Here is a 15,556-nt window from a genome sequence, read left to right on the forward strand (position 1 = left end):
ACCATTTTCCAATACATTTACTTCTATTTTAATTCTCTTAATCAATGCTTTAAGGACACTCTTTAACATTTCCCTTAAAAAAGGTAAATGGTGTGTGTGTAAAGATGTTGTTGCAAAGAAAATAAATGATGAAAGCGATTAGGATTCCTCGAATCTCGTTTCTCTTTTCGTTGAATAAATCAAGTTCATAATTCAACTAAATTTTGAGGTTTATACTCATGAGGCCATAGAAAGTATAAAATGTCGGTGTGGAAAATTATGTGTCCGAATAACATAACAAAATATAAAAGAATTTAGGTAGTATACTTCACGAGTGTACAATTATTTGAAACATATATGGAATGATGTATTGTTATGTCAATTAATTTATATAAAAATATATAAGTTTCATATTCATGGATTGATGTGATAATGCATATGTGAAATAATTATACGCGATATAAAATAGGAAATGTCAAATGCGAAAAAATATTTGTGGATAGAATATGCCCACATTTTCATCATGTGCCAAACTTAACCAACTATTCTTCACGGTCTCTCTCTCTCTCTCTCTCTCTCTCTCTCTCTCTCTCTCTCTCTCTCTCTCTCTCTCTCTCTCTCTCTCTCTCTCTCTCTCTCTCTCTCTCTCTCTCTCTCTCTCTCTCTCTCTCTCTCTCTCTCTCTCTCTCAGCTAGATGATGTTGGGGAGTATGTGCTTGCGAAGACTACTTGGTTTTTTCCTCTTTGTGATGTTGCAATCGATGAGGCAGCTGGCTTACATATGACATTGTAATGGGTTTCTGATCTTCAATTTGACAATGTTGATTTTTTCGTAGACTCTAAGAAGGTTGTAGACTCTTTCCATACATGTGTGGTAGATAATAGCGAGTGTTTTGGACCTGTCAGAAGACCAATCCCACGTTGGCACGTGACCTAAACTTGCACCGCCTTAAGACCTCGCACCTGAAGGAACACACCAACTTTAGTGCACCGCATCACATCCAAGCATACCCCCGTGCGAGGATCACCCTACAAGCATCCTCTATCCGTCCGTAATCAAACGCTACAAAACCCGGAGGCGGTTATTCTTATCGCGCGTCTAAATAAGGGTGACATTGCTTCACCCTCAAGGTATGATTCACCTTTCACAACACTTTCTACACATTCTTTCTCAAATCCCTTGCTGATTTGAGCGTTGGAGTGCTAACGTATCTGCAGACACCTTTCATTCCACCACGAAGACTCTTCGCCACCGTACCGGAGCACTTTGCGCCACTGTTGCCTCTCATCCATACTCACCGGACATATCAATGAGTTTGGATGTATTATTAATGTATGTAGACAACTATTTTATGATACATTTCAAAATTCTCATTTAGAATTTAATAGGAGGCAAGCTAATAGGACCGCTCATGAAAACCCCATCCAAAATTAGATTACATGTTTATGAAGATCTACCGTCATGTATTTGACATATTTTAATTAATAAAATGCATTGACATGTTTCCTTCAAACAAAATGTCGGTGTGGAAATGATGTGTCAAAATAACATAACAAAATATAAAAGAATTTAGTTAGTATCTGTTCAAATAGCATGTGTGAAATTTTATTTTATTTTTTCCTTTTTTTTGAGGAAGTGTGAAATTATTTATTATAACATGATAAAATAGGAAAGGTGGAATGTGGAAAAGTATTTGTGGACAGAATATGCCCGCGTTTTCATCATGTGCCAAACTTAACCAACTATTCTTCAGTCTCTCTCTCTCTCTCTCTCTCTCTCTCTCTCTCTCTCTCTGCTATGTTCTGTTCTGTTGAAACATATTCAAAATATGTCAATAGTACTAAGAAAATTGTTGGAAATAATCTTAAAACGCAATCCAACATCTTCAGATGAACAACAACAACAACAAGTGTTGCCGTTGCCGTATGGTGATATGGGTGAATTAGATCAACTACCAAGTGATATCTTGATACAAATTTTGAGACTTTTGGGTCCCAAAGAAGTTGCAAAACTGAGTGTGATATGCAAGTCTTTGAAATTTTCTGTATCTGATAATCGTTTATGGCTTCACTTCCTTCAGACTCATCAATCTGATCCATCTTGGGATTCTGTGTTTTTTGCTGAAACTAATTTGATCTCTGGTTACCCTCTTCCGTTAGTATTCTAAATTTTCTTCCTTTTTTATGGTTAATGCTGTTTAATTTGATGGGTTGAATGTGTGTGATTGTGATTGGAAATACTCTTTTCAGATTTATTGAATAACCGATGTATCTGGACTATATTATATATCAGATACATCAATTATTCAATGAATTTGAAAAATGAATATTTGATTATAATAGTGACCGGAGTGAGTAAGTGATTTTGATGATTTGTGGTGTTAATAATAAATTATTGTTATTTTTGTGATTTGATGTGGATTTTGATTGGTTGTGCTAATGACTGTTATTTTGTGATTGCAATTAAGTGACTTTGAAGGGTTGTGTGTGTGTGATTGAAAATTTTTGTTTTACGCAAAGTGATTAATTTTGATAGTTTGTGTTGTAGATGATTGTTATTTTGTGATTTGTTGTGAATTTGATGGCTTGTACAAGTGAATTTTTGTTTTTTGTGCTTTGATGGGTGCAATGATGGAATCACAAGTTTAGTTCTTTAAATTGTATGGATTAGAAATTTTGGCCATCAAATTAACTAAATCTCAAAATGATCTTTGAATTTGAAATTTTTTGTTCGAGATAATTTTAGGATTCAAAAGGAGAAATCTGATCAAGGATTTTTAATGGGTTGTATGTGTGATTGCAAATTTGTGCTTTGGTGCAAGTGAATTGGTAAAAAAAATTAGCTTTGATTGTTTGTGGTGCAAGTGACTGTTGTTTTGTACTTTGATGGGTCGTGCAACAAGATAATCGCCAATTTAGTTCTTCAATTTGTAGGGATTAGTGAACTTAATCATGAAGTTTAAGAAATCTCAAGATCATATTTGAAATTGATTGCACATTTGTGCTTTGATGGATTGTTGTGTAAATGATTGTTATTTTGTGATTTGTTGTGAATTTGATGGGTTGTCCAAGTGATTTTTTTGTGTGCTTTGATGGGTGCAATGATGGAACCACCAGTTTAGTCCTTTAAACTGTAGGGATCAGTAGGCTTCCACAGTGAAATTAACGATATCTTAAAGATCTTCGAAATTAAAATTTTCATTCACATTAGTTTGTTGAAGACAATTTTAGGACTAAATTTACTTATCCAAAAGGACTAGTGTGATATAAGATTTTTAATTTCAGGGATCATTTTTAAATTTGTTAATTTCAGGGAATGAATTGTTGAACTCCTATAACTTTATGAACTAAAACGGTGATCCAGTTATCGTGCAATTGTGCAAGTAATGGTTCATGGTGTAGATGACTGTTATTTTGTTATTTGATGTGAATTTGATGGGTTGTGCAAGTGATTGTTATTTTGTGCTTTGGGGTGAATTTGATGAGTTTTGGTTGTCCAAGATGATTGGTATTTCATGAAATTGAATGTTTGAGATTCCATGAATTGCAGATCCTTTGGCCAGAGGCCCCAGCTGTCATTCAAACATATTTATGGTCAGAGAGCTCAGGTTCCTGGTGCTATTATCATTGATGGTTAGTCCTGCAAATTTTCGCTCCACTATCTTGTGTTTCTGTTACTCCTGATGGGTACATATAAACATTTTTCTTTTATCTGTTTTTGCTCAAGGCGGTTCCGGCTATTGCAAATTTGGTTGGAGCAAATATGCTTGTCCGTCGGGGCGATCTGCAACATTTTTGGTAATGATTTTGGTTGGAACTAGCACTAAACAACGGCATGTTTTGTTGTTAGAATAAAAATAATTGGTGAAAATTGACTGTGTCTGGATTTTGTTGTGCTCATACATCCTCATTTTACCTTACTCTCATTTTGACTTCGACCGAGGAGAAACTTAAACTGCAGATAATAGGCATTTCCTTTTCAGTTTCTTTTCACTCCTGCTGCAACTTTGTGATAGAAACTGGTACCAAAATACAAATTAATGTTAATATTAATATTGCAATAGATTTCCGAGAAATTCGAGAATCTTGGATCTCTCCCTTCCAAATGTTTAAGAGTTGGGTCTCTCCCAATCCTTTCCCAACTAACCAAATCCCCCTCTCCCTTGTCTCATAACTTCCCTATTGATAACACAAATACATAACTGCCATACATAACCATAACTGTCTTAATTAAAACAATATACAACCGTCCTCCTAATTAAAATATAATATAACATAATTGCCTTATTTCAATACTCAGAACCGTCTAACACTTTGCTCCTTTTTGATGTGCAGGAATTTGGCAACATTGAGTCACCAATGTATACTAGGCTTCGACATTTTTTCGCAACTATTTATAACAGGTAATATTGTCATTTCTTAAACACTGAGTTAAATCAACATGTATCAACTCTCTCAGTGCAATTGAGTACTTTTAGATCTATGTACACATGCATACATATATAGATGAATATCACCAAAACAATCAAGTTTTGGAAAAGGCAGTGGACTTTTAAATACTAGTTAAGAGCCTGTTTATTTTCTAAAAACATTTTTCTGTTTTACTTTCTCAAATTTGTATTCATTTTAAATTGCTAACATGGAGAGAAGATGAAAGACAAGTTAGGAGAATGCATTTTCAAAGACAATGGAAACAGTGTTTTGACATTTTCAAAATTTCTGAAAAAATGCTAGATCTGTTTCAAAATATTGTAAAAGAAAACGGTGGGGGAAATATTGGATCTATATTCTCTTATGTTTATTAGATGAAGTGAAAATGAAAACAAAACCATGAGGAATAACCGAGCCCTAATATTTTTAAATAAGGGAAACTCGGTGCTATAAAACTCCTGCCATGCAGGGGTCATGGGAAGGGTTAGATTCATTACTGATCTATTATAGGAAGCTTACCTTCCATTTGTCAGAGGCTGATTTCACAACTCAAGCCTGAGACCTTTTAGCGCATGGTAACAATTCCAACAGTTGTGCCAAGACTCATCATCTAATACTAAATAATTTGTCACTAAAGAAATATTGATGCTTAACATGGAAAAAGGCATAATTGTTTTATGTTGTTTGCTTAATCATTTTTATGTTGTTCTTGCTTGATGTTTAATATATTGGTTGATTTCTCGGCAGGATGCAGGTGAAACCAAAAAATCAACCAGTTATTGTTTCTATACCAATATGCCATTATGATGGTAAGTTCACATTTTCAACAGTACCGTGCTCATCTTGTCTACATGTAATTTTGGTTAATAATACATAGTCTTGTTGCATATATGATTCCCTGGCTTTACAAATTGTTGCCTGATTCCAGATACTGAATCAGCCAGAGCATCGAGACAGCAACTTAAAGAAGCAATTTATGCTTCCCTGTTCGACTTGAATGTTCCTGCTGTTTGTGCTGTCAACCAGGTAATATATCTTAAGGTAGAAAATAAAAAAATAAAAACTTGATAAGTTACCTTTTTACTGACTAGTGACTATGGTTATAAAATTGCATTAGAAGATTCTCTTGCACTTGCACCTGTTTTCTAAAATAAATATTTATTCTAGCATCTAGATTTTGTAGTCTTTCACGCTGCAGGTAAAATTTATGACAAAACAAAAAGCAGGCCCTTTTCCTTGGAACTGGAGGGTTAAGACAAAACAAAAAACATAAACTTATGTCACTTTGATATATAATAATTCCATATTTACAAATCGATACCTGAAGAGGTGAACTTGATAAAAAGTTTACAACTTCTCGAACGAAGAATGTGATTGTGCATGTCTTTATTGCAAAGTGAAATAAAATATGCCCGCTTTTATTTGTTGTTATTTCTGTATTTGCTTATTATATTTTTGAAAAATGTAGGCAACTCTAGCTCTGTATGCTGCAAAACGTACTTCTGGAATAGCTGTTAATATAGGTTTTCAAGTGACATCAATAGTTCCAAGTATGCCCTACTGTTTTCTTTTCTCTTGCTCTTTCTCTTTCTCTGTTTGAATATAATTCTGAATTTTTGCATAATAATAAATTTAATTCATAAGGCATCTCAATACGTTGTCTAAGTGTGGTACAACGTTGATGTAGGCCTAATAATGCAATATTGTGATTTACTGTTAAACACCGACTATATTCTTTGGACGAGTTTCTCCCTGTGCATTGCATGGGTTCTCAATACTAGTATCAGACGCAAATGACTGTTTATTTGTTTTCCCCTTTGTTGATGGTGTAAAGGTAACCTGAATTATCCTTTTACAGTTTTTAATGGTAAAGTAATGCGTAAGGTCGGTGTGAAAGTTGTGGGACTGGGAGCACTGAAAGTTACAGGATTTCTTAAGGAGAAGATGCAACAGAACAACCTAAATTTTCAATCATTGTACACTGTTCGCGCTTTGAAAGAGGTATCAATATAGTTCTCTTCCAAGGTCTGAAACATCAATAATAAGGAGAATAGGATATCGTATGTTCAATTAATTACAAATTTTCTGGTTTGGAAACAGAATCTATGCTATGTTGCTCTTGATTATGAAGCTGAGCTATTGAAAGAAAACACACAAGCATCATTTCAAGCTACAGGAGATGGATTGTTTACACTTTCAAAAGAGCGGTTTCAGACAGCTGAGATTTTATTCAAGCCACATCTTGCTGGAGTGTAAGTTTTTCTATTTCTTTCAATATGGATGCGACAGATTGACCATATTTGTAGGCGGGCTGATTCATGAATTAAAATTTCATATCTTTACCTAACTGGATAGACTGATTGCAAAAGTGATTTATGTTGAAAATAAATCCATTTTCTAAATCTTAGATCCAACGAGCTTGGAAGTTCCTCCCTTTTCATTCTATTAACTACTATTAGTAGTATATACAGCCTCTGTCAGACTAGTAAATGCTTAGGTAATGAAAATCTTTGCCTATGGTTGACTGGACGGTAAAAGGTTACAATGTAGATTTATTTCCTCTGTTAGTTTTTATATTCACTTAATGGATGCTTATGTTTCACTTCTTTGTATAGGCAAGCCATGGGTTTACACCATGCCATAGCTCGTTGTATGGAGAATTGCCATTCTGCAGGATTACCAGGCGACAACGATTGGTACAAAACTGTAGTTTTATCAGGTGGAACTGCATGTTTGCCAGGTTTGGCAGGTAAATGTTTAAATGTACTTTTTTATTTGTAACATGACATTTCATATGTTTGCAACAGAGTAGACTGATGAAAGAAAACTATAGTACTGAGAACTCCTGGTGTAATGTGCTATTTATAATAGAGTTCCCTGAGTCTTTTTGGATAAACTTCTCAAGAAACACGTATTGAAAAAGAAATATTAAAAGAATCTTGCAATAACTAAATTTTTTAAAATTGTTAAAAGAAAAGGCTTAATTTTTTAAATAATAACTTCTCGCTTAGGTTAAGATAAAAAAAATCGTTATAATTTTACGTGTTTATGTAGAAGTTAAATAATAGCCTTTGAAAGGATTGAGACAAGCTCTCTCATTTAACTTTACAATAAACACCTATAAAGCTTACAATGATTTTTGGCAAGTGAATAATTATCAACTTATTTGTAAGCTCCATTCCAAACATGGCCTAATTCTACTACTTTTGGGGTCCATATTTTGTGCAGAAAGATTAGAGAAGGAACTCCATGGCTTACTTCCTCCATACATGTCCAATGGAATTAGAGTCATACCTCCTCCATACGGTGTCGATACTCCATGGTTTGGAGCAAAGATGATTGGCAATGTAAGTTCCCTACTACCTTGATAAATACTTTAGGTTCTCTTTGGGTAAACAACTTAAGTAAATGTTTATACTATAAGAGCTTATCATGTACATACTTACGTATATGCTTTTTCTATAACAACAGATAAAATCAAATCAAATTGTTTTCATATAAACTATAAGTTGTTTTTATAAGTTATTCTGGAGAGCTTATAGAAATAAGCTGAAAACAACTTCTGACCATGTAAGTAAACGCAAACAAGTCGATCAAAACAGGCACCGATCTACTTTGCTGCAGGATATTCCATCTTATGCCGAGTGTATCGGAAAATATTGAACTATATTGCAAAACCGAATTGCTTTACAGACAGAATCATTTGATTTTTCATCACTTTTGTCAGTTTGATTTTCATTCTCACTAGTTTTTCTAGTAAGGCTAATTAATTGTAAATTGTGTACAGTTGAGCACATTTCCTGGATCTTGGTGTGTGGAAAAAAAGAAGTTCCGCCAGAAGCCTAGGCTCGGCCTCATATGGTGATTATTTTGTTCTAAAATATGTTTCCTCGGCAGTGTAAATTATTCTGCACCCTCCAACTTTAGGGAGGCTGGAATAACAGGACTCGGTTTTTCAACGTCATTTAGTATAATTATAGATACTATGATATATATGATTAGAATCATATAGTAAACGTTGGGATTGTTAAGAATAATGTAAAAAGTTGTGTGTCTTATTTATGTAATATGTAATGTAACAAGAGTGAAGAGATTGTACTATGATTGAAAATATCCTCGAGCTTAAGGATTTGAAGTACTCGAAAAATGGCATTTATTGTCTTCATACACAAATTGTTCCGAATTTCGCCACTCATTCTAATTTTCTTTAGGACTTTAGTCTTTTATTGGAGAGTGAGCCTTGACGCAACGCCAAGGTTGCTGTCTTGTAACTCGAAAACAGTATCTCCATCATTTTTCCTCTCCTCCCCTCCTTTTCCATTTCTGCTGTTACTCATCTTCCTCCTTTTCTTCACAAGCTTCCATATTCTCTTCTCCTCATCTGCAGACATCAAGATGTGACAGAATACTATTGACGTAATATGCAGTTTCATTTTATTTTTTTCAAAAGAAATGTTAAGTGGATCCTTTTAACTAGTGAATTTTTGCAACTTTTCCAAATTACTTCAACAAAATTTTATGAAAGCTAATTAAGGTTGTTAAAATATTTACAAATGTTTGAATAATACATTCATTCTTTCAGAGTCATTTACTTGTTTATCAAAGACATTTCTGGAACACCTCTAACAGAGGAAGAAATGGTCAACTTTAAAAGAACTTGTTGTCAACCTCGTTTAGATATGAAATCCACCTAATTCCTATAATTTTATATGTTTCCTTCACGTTCCTAGTTTGCGTAGGTACAAATCCTTGTTATGTAGAGTCCTTGCTATGATATCCACATTCTACACGGGTTATGTATGAAGCATTTTCTTTACCTGAATAACAAAGCATGAGAAACTAATTTGAGTAATTTCATTTGCTCAAGGCTCATTTGGCACACATAATTTAAGTGAATAATAGGTTGATATCTCTTTAAATCACAAGTACACACTTAAATTTTGGAAATAGATTTGATTCAATCTGTCAATGATGCCAAATTGCCAATTGTTGATGAAGAACGAACATCGACATCAGAACAATTGGTGAGCAGACCCGGATCATGGCCGTACAATTCTGACCGGACAGCTCGGATGCTTTACAGCACCCTGCTGTTACAGCAGAAAATCTGCTTCCCAAAACTTACATTTTTCTATCCGAAAAAGAAGAAAAAAAACACTCAATTTGTCGAGGTCACGATGTGAGTCAACTGATCTCTATCCAAGGGCTTAAATCAATTGATCGCAGTAGTTTAAATCCAGATTCTAAAAAATTAATTCACACAAACCTATTCTACATAAAATATTACTCTTCATTTGCAGAGAACACAAGATCCAACAAAACTTGCAATCTCTAAACAACACTCAAATACAACATAGGTAACTATATGGTAACTATATATAAGTACAAGCTCGAGTTTCAGCTCTAGCATAATCAACCCGCATCAACAATAACGAACATGTTATATAAATAAATATGTTCACTGATAATACAACAATGCAAAGCACTGCAACAAATGAATTGAAGTTGAGATATTGAGATATTAGAATAACAAGATTAGGAAGATGCAGGCTGTGAGAACCAGCACTAGAGATGGAGTATGTACGATTTGATTTGCAGTATCATCGGCGGACACTGATGGTGGCAATGCATCACATGCTAGGCCTTCCTTCCCTTCACGACACTCGCTCGCAAAGAGGCCAGGAGGGTATCTTCCATAAAGATTAATGTAGCTAAACATGGTTGAGGCACAATCGTTTGTTAAATCATTTATCACGTCAGCATAAGGGCAAGCAAACTCTTTAAATGATCCACAACATTCCTTGGGAGGGTACTTAGGTCCTTTACATTTGCTTGTGATTATTGTGTAGTTTAGAAACTCAAAATTCACAGAACAGCCTGCAGGTGCAATGTGAAACAATGTCATCAGCAAACTCTTCTCTTTTGGTGTTTAGACACACACAAACTTAATTAAGAGCTTCTCATATATGTGCTTACGTATAAGCTAATTCAATAACAAAAGATAAATAAAGTCAAACTATTTTCATATAAACTAGATCTTGTTTTTCATAAGCTATCCTATAGAGAGCCTATGGAAATTAACTGAAAACAACTTAATGGGCATGTAATAAGTTGTTTCCATAAACTCTCTCAAACAATCTCACAAGTAAAATAAACTCAAATAAGTCAACCCAAATAAGCCCTAAGTTATCATTTTGATCCTATACTTTAGACCTCAATTTGGTGCTTCAAAAATTTGTAACATCAAATCAGTCTTCCGAATCCAAAGATTTGAAGTAACATAAAAAATGGTCAAAGTTGATCTCACAGAAAGCTTAATGGAAGAACCATTTTAGTCTCATTTCATATATTTGAAAAACTAATTTGTCATCATGAATCTTTAGACAAGAAATTAATGCTAATAAACTTTATTTTCTGCAATCACAATATAATAAACTATATAAACAGAAAATCCACAGCTACAAACAATAATAATAATAAATAGCAATAATAATGTTTCAAAAAAAATTAGCAATAATACTAATAACCAACAACAAAAAAATGCAAAATAAACCAAAAAACAAAAAAAACAAAAAAACTAGAACTTAATATTATATATTTGAGAAAAAAAACAATAAAAAAAACAAATAAGTAGGTAGATCCAAAAGCATAGAAGAAAAAAGAGAGAGAGAGAGAGAGAGAGAAAATGAAGAACCTTTTTTAGCTTGAAGAAGATGGCGACCAGTAAGTGTTTCAGCATCAAAAATAGTATCTGCAATAAGAAAGAGCAAAACCCAGATATAAAAATTAGAACTTTTTCAAAATTTATTACAAAATTTGAGAAAATTGAATATAAAAAAGCTATGAAGTGAAAAATGAAAAGATAGTTACTAGGAAGAAAAGTTGGATGAAAAGATGAAACAGAAACAGCCATGATGAGAAGAAGTGAAGAACAAAGCAAGAAGCTTTGTTGATTCACAGAACAAGCCATGATGTTTGTTCTATGATGCTGTAGATAAAATAGATCCAGTTATAGATTTTTCTCTTTGAAGTGTTCCTCAATTGTCAAATATTTTAACTAAGTTTCCTTTTGAGGAATTGATGATTAATTATGAAGTAGTTTTGTTGAGATGAGTCTTTGTTTTTTCTTGTCTTTGAAAAATGGTTTGTGTTTATGTTATTATATATGAGCAGTTATTGAATTGGTGTAAAATTTTGTTAATAATTTTTTTAAATGAATATTTTATTTATTAAAATTATATTAATACCCTTTTACAATTTTTATCAAAGATCACAAATATACGTTAGTAACTTTTAACTTTTTTTTAAAAAATTGTGTGAAATTCCTCCAAATATAATTCAGTTTGTTTGAATATTATATTCTATATCTAGAGATTAAAGTTTGAACTCTCGATTATTCGTTTATTTTAAGTGAAATTTTAGTCATTTTGAATACTTAATCCAAAATAAATAAATTGTGCAAAAAAAAAAACACTTAATTTATAAACTCCTTTCGATGGTTTATTGTCAAAAAAATTATTGATGTTAAATTTACTTTTTTTTTTTTCTTTCTCTTCATGATATTAGATCTATTTGATGGTTTATGTACCAATTATGTCTACAGTATTGATAAATTATTGTGTTGTAAAAACTAGTATTGTTTAGATTTAATAATAAAAAGAAAAGGAAAAAGTAGTGGCAGTCATTTACGTGTTGGAGTTGAAGAAACTAACTAACATTTGGAAATTGCTAATTAAATAAGTGACAGACAGGATTGATAATAGGTTAATGTATGACAGCACAGACAGCATGAGGAAGGAATACGCGCAAACTAATTAACAGAACAGAACTAGCTGCAACTTAAAATGTCCTTCCTTCCTTTCCAACTATCTTTTTCAATTTCAATAATGCCTTCTAGATTAGGTTAAATTCTTTTACCCCCACATCGCCCCTCTTCAAGGATAACATTTGGGTGACATTAGAATGTCATTGTTATGTGATATTAGTCAACTACAATGTCACAAGTGTACAAAATAACATTGTGGTTGGCCAATATCACATGACATTGCACCCCAATGTCACCCCAAATTGAATATTTTGGTCCTTGAATCGAAAATTAATATCCTTAAATTGAATCACAAATCCCTAAATCCCGAATTCAATTCTCAAATTCCTAAATCTCAAGGGTGAAGTGAGTTTTTATGTTTTCATGCACTCAAAGATACTCAAAAACCCTCAAATTTAAAATTATTTATAGGTTTAATTACATTTTTTGTCCTCGCATTTTGACCAGTTCACAAAAATTATACTGCCTCTTTCAAATCGAACAAAACCATCCTAAACTATCATGTTTTTTGCAATTTTAGTCCTACCTCCTATTTTCAACTCCAGAAACACGGATAAATGACAGTTTTAGGCAATTTTAGACCTATATGTTCAACCATGAAATAAACAAGGAATAGAACATGTGGGTACAAGGAATCTACTCTATTCAGCACACTAACCAAAAAAATGTTAATTTGAAACATATCTTAGAAATTAGGGTTTTTTTGTTAGTGTGCTGAATATAGTGGATTCCTTGTACTCACATGTTTTATTTCTTATTTATTTCATGGTTGAGCATAGGGGGTAGATCTAAAACTGTCACCAGAAAATCTACCTCCCTGGCGTAAAACTAAAAGAAAACCACCAGAAAACCGACCTCTATGGGGTAAAACTAAAAGAAAACCACCAAAAAACCTAGCTTCTTGGGGTAAAACTAAATCTGCACATTTAGTTTTACCCAATCAGATTCTTTTTCCAAGAAAGTTGCTCACAACTTATCTTTTCCCCAGCATTCCCGCTACTTATCATTCTTTCTCTTTTTACACCAAAATAAAGAAAGAAAAAAAGAAGGAAATGAAGAAGATTCATGGGGAGAGAGTGAGGAGGAGAGATGGTGTGAGGAAATGGGAAAGTTTAGAGGTGTATATATAGGGGGAGATTATAACATAGGTTATATCTACCATAAATAGGGTCAAAAAAACGTGTAAAAATTTAACAAAAACGTGTAAAATGCATTGAACAAAGTCAAAAAAACATGTTTTCTTGAGCCCAGGATTAACACTAACGTGCGTTAACTCACGTCCAAGTTAACACTTGCGTAAGTTAACTCACACCAGTTTGGCCGGTGGTCAAGAACAAGTTTTATGAACTTTTGTCGGTTATTCAACACTTTTATTGAGTTTTACAAGTGTTTTTACTGTTTTTTTGATTGATTAGTGCATATGAAACCTATGCACTAAATAATTTTCAATTAGGCCTTTATTCTTATTTTTTGGTTACATTTAGTTCTTAATTATAAACTATTTTATTAACTTTATTCTAAATTATTTTATTAAGTTTATTCTAAATTATTTTATTTACTTTATTCTAATTTTCTTTATTAATTTTATTCTAAATTATTTTATTAACTTCATCCTAAATTATTTTATTTACTTTATTCTAAATTAATTTATTTACTTTATTCTAATTTTTTTTTTTACTTTTTTCTAAATTATTTTATAAACTTTAATCTATATTATTTTGTTTACATTAATCTAAATTATTTTATTTACTATATTCAAATTATTTGATTTCCTTTATTCTAATTTATTTATGCACTTAAAATAAATATTGATTTGATATTATTCATTAAATAAATATAAATATAAATACAAGTAAATAAACTAAATTAATATTTATTCATTAAATACAAAATTCGAATATAAAATAAAAAGGAATGAATAAAATTGAGGCATATAATATATGCCCCATTTTATTAATAATTGAAACAATACAATAATTCTTACAATAATTTATTCAAATTCACTACTTATTTTCTCCCTCTTTGGGGTAAAAGGTGACCAATCATCTTGGGGTAAAATAGTGAGCAGCCTTTTGAAAAAAATACATCATCAACCCTTGGGCTAAATTTAAATCTGATTTTTTTTTACCCCAAGAAGATTGTTTTTACCCACGGTAAAAAGTTTATGGGGTTTAAAAAAACATATTTAAACTTATCCCAAGGGTCGATCACTTTCCCAAGTCGGCTGCTCACTATTTTACCTTAAGAAGATTGATCACTTTTGCCCCCAAAGAGAATATTGAAAAAGAAAGAAAGAAGAGAAATAGAGGGAGAGAAAGTGATATGGTGTGAGGAATTAGGAAAGTATGGAGGAGTATTTATAGGTGGGAATGGTAGTATTGGTTGTAAACACCATTAATGTTGTCAAAAAACGTGTAAAATAGTGTTAAAAACGTGTGGATTGAATGTTGAAAAACTGACCACAGACCAAAAAACGTTTGTTCTTCAGTTCTGCACCGGCCAACTAGCGTGAGTTAACTCACGCTCAAAATACACTAGCGCAAGTTAAGTCACGCTATGTGACATAACTTTAGGTACAAAATACACTAGCGCATGTTAACATGCGTAGGGACATTTTAAACTTTTACTTTGGGAATGGACGAAACCATTTAGATAATGACCAGAATTCTTAGGAAAATATAAACAAATAGATAGATTCTATCTCTATGCAATACATAAACCCTGAAACCCATGAATTTGGGATTTTTGACGCTATAGCCGGCCATATGTAATATGCTTGAATGCATAGATAGACCCATTAGTCCTATATTAGAAAACTTCACAAAGAATATATATTTTTAGTCCTTTGAAAACATTTTAAAAAAAATATATATTTTCAGTCCTTTGAATAGTCCTTTAGAAATGAAAAAAGACAATTTAGGCACTAAACGCGAATAATTTTCTTTTGAGGATTAAACCTTATCCCTAAGATACATATATTATGCATTGTCCTTACCTCGCGGGGACTAAACTTACAAACTCATAATTTTTATAGATAAACAAAACATATTTAATCCTATTGAATATATAAGTTTAAAGACATGAAGAGAATTGCAAAATAGTGTTAGAATTAATTTTAATGCACGCAAACGTACTTATGCTACCTTTTTTTTTTTTAGTAAAAAGTAGGTAAACTACTTCGTGAATTTTTTTTGGTAATCCACTATTCTGACTAGAAATTTCACTTTCAACGTATTGAATTTGCTCTTAAACAAGAAAGAAGAATTTCAAAATATTGCTGCAAGTGGAATTGATTTTAATGCATTGCAATCTTATGTATGT

The 15,556-nt window shown here is 32.3% G+C and overlaps 2 protein-coding genes across 2 annotated transcripts; one reads left to right on the plus strand and one right to left on the minus strand.

Annotated features, from left to right (window-relative positions):
• Positions 1 to 1,706: 1,706 nt before the first annotated feature.
• LOC11405404 (actin-related protein 8) lies at positions 1,707 to 8,548 on the plus strand. Its single transcript, XM_003598261.4, has 12 exons — positions 1,707 to 2,134; positions 3,530 to 3,612; positions 3,707 to 3,777; positions 4,315 to 4,382; positions 5,158 to 5,219; positions 5,339 to 5,436; positions 5,879 to 5,960; positions 6,269 to 6,411; positions 6,511 to 6,662; positions 7,026 to 7,159; positions 7,639 to 7,757; positions 8,198 to 8,548. The coding sequence occupies exons 1-12, from the start codon at positions 1,809 to 1,811 to the stop codon at positions 8,273 to 8,275; spliced, it is 1,416 nt and encodes a 471-aa protein (XP_003598309.1). The 5' UTR covers positions 1,707 to 1,808; the 3' UTR covers positions 8,276 to 8,548.
• Positions 8,549 to 9,679: 1,131 nt separating this feature from the next.
• On the minus strand, positions 9,680 to 11,554 carry LOC11416313 (GPI-anchored protein LLG1). The gene is made up of 3 exons (XM_003598263.3): positions 11,281 to 11,554; positions 11,105 to 11,161; positions 9,680 to 10,287 (listed from the first exon to the last, which is right to left on the minus strand). Exons 1-3 carry the CDS (start codon positions 11,378 to 11,380, stop codon positions 9,932 to 9,934), a joined length of 513 nt encoding a protein of 170 aa, XP_003598311.1. The 5' UTR covers positions 11,381 to 11,554; the 3' UTR covers positions 9,680 to 9,931.
• Positions 11,555 to 15,556: the final 4,002 nt, after the last annotated feature.

This window comes from Medicago truncatula, chromosome 3 (genome assembly GCF_003473485.1).
Source record: "Medicago truncatula cultivar Jemalong A17 chromosome 3, MtrunA17r5.0-ANR, whole genome shotgun sequence".
Classification (NCBI taxonomy): domain Eukaryota; kingdom Viridiplantae; phylum Streptophyta; class Magnoliopsida; order Fabales; family Fabaceae; genus Medicago; species Medicago truncatula.

What these genes read in the sequence shown, in the direction of transcription:
- LOC11405404 (XM_003598261.4), top strand. Translation starts at nt 1,809, where the DNA reads ATGTCAATAGTACTAAGAAAATTGTTGGAAATAATCTTAAAACGCAAT. An exon ending in GGCGATCTGCAACATTTTTG is followed by an intron (nt 3,778 to 4,314) that starts GTAATGATTTTG and finishes TTTGATGTGCAG; the next exon opens with GAATTTGGCAACATTGAGTC. An exon ending in AAGCCACATCTTGCTGGAGT is followed by an intron (nt 6,663 to 7,025) that starts GTAAGTTTTTCT and finishes TTCTTTGTATAG; the next exon opens with GCAAGCCATGGGTTTACACC.
- LOC11416313 (XM_003598263.3), bottom strand. Translation starts at nt 11,380, where the DNA reads ATGGCTTGTTCTGTGAATCAACAAAGCTTCTTGCTTTGTTCTTCACTT. An exon ending in TCATCCAACTTTTCTTCCTA is followed by an intron (nt 11,162 to 11,280) that starts GTAACTATCTTT and finishes TTCTTATTGCAG; the next exon opens with ATACTATTTTTGATGCTGAA. An exon ending in TCTTCTTCAAGCTAAAAAAG is followed by an intron (nt 10,288 to 11,104) that starts GTTCTTCATTTT and finishes TTGCACCTGCAG; the next exon opens with GCTGTTCTGTGAATTTTGAG.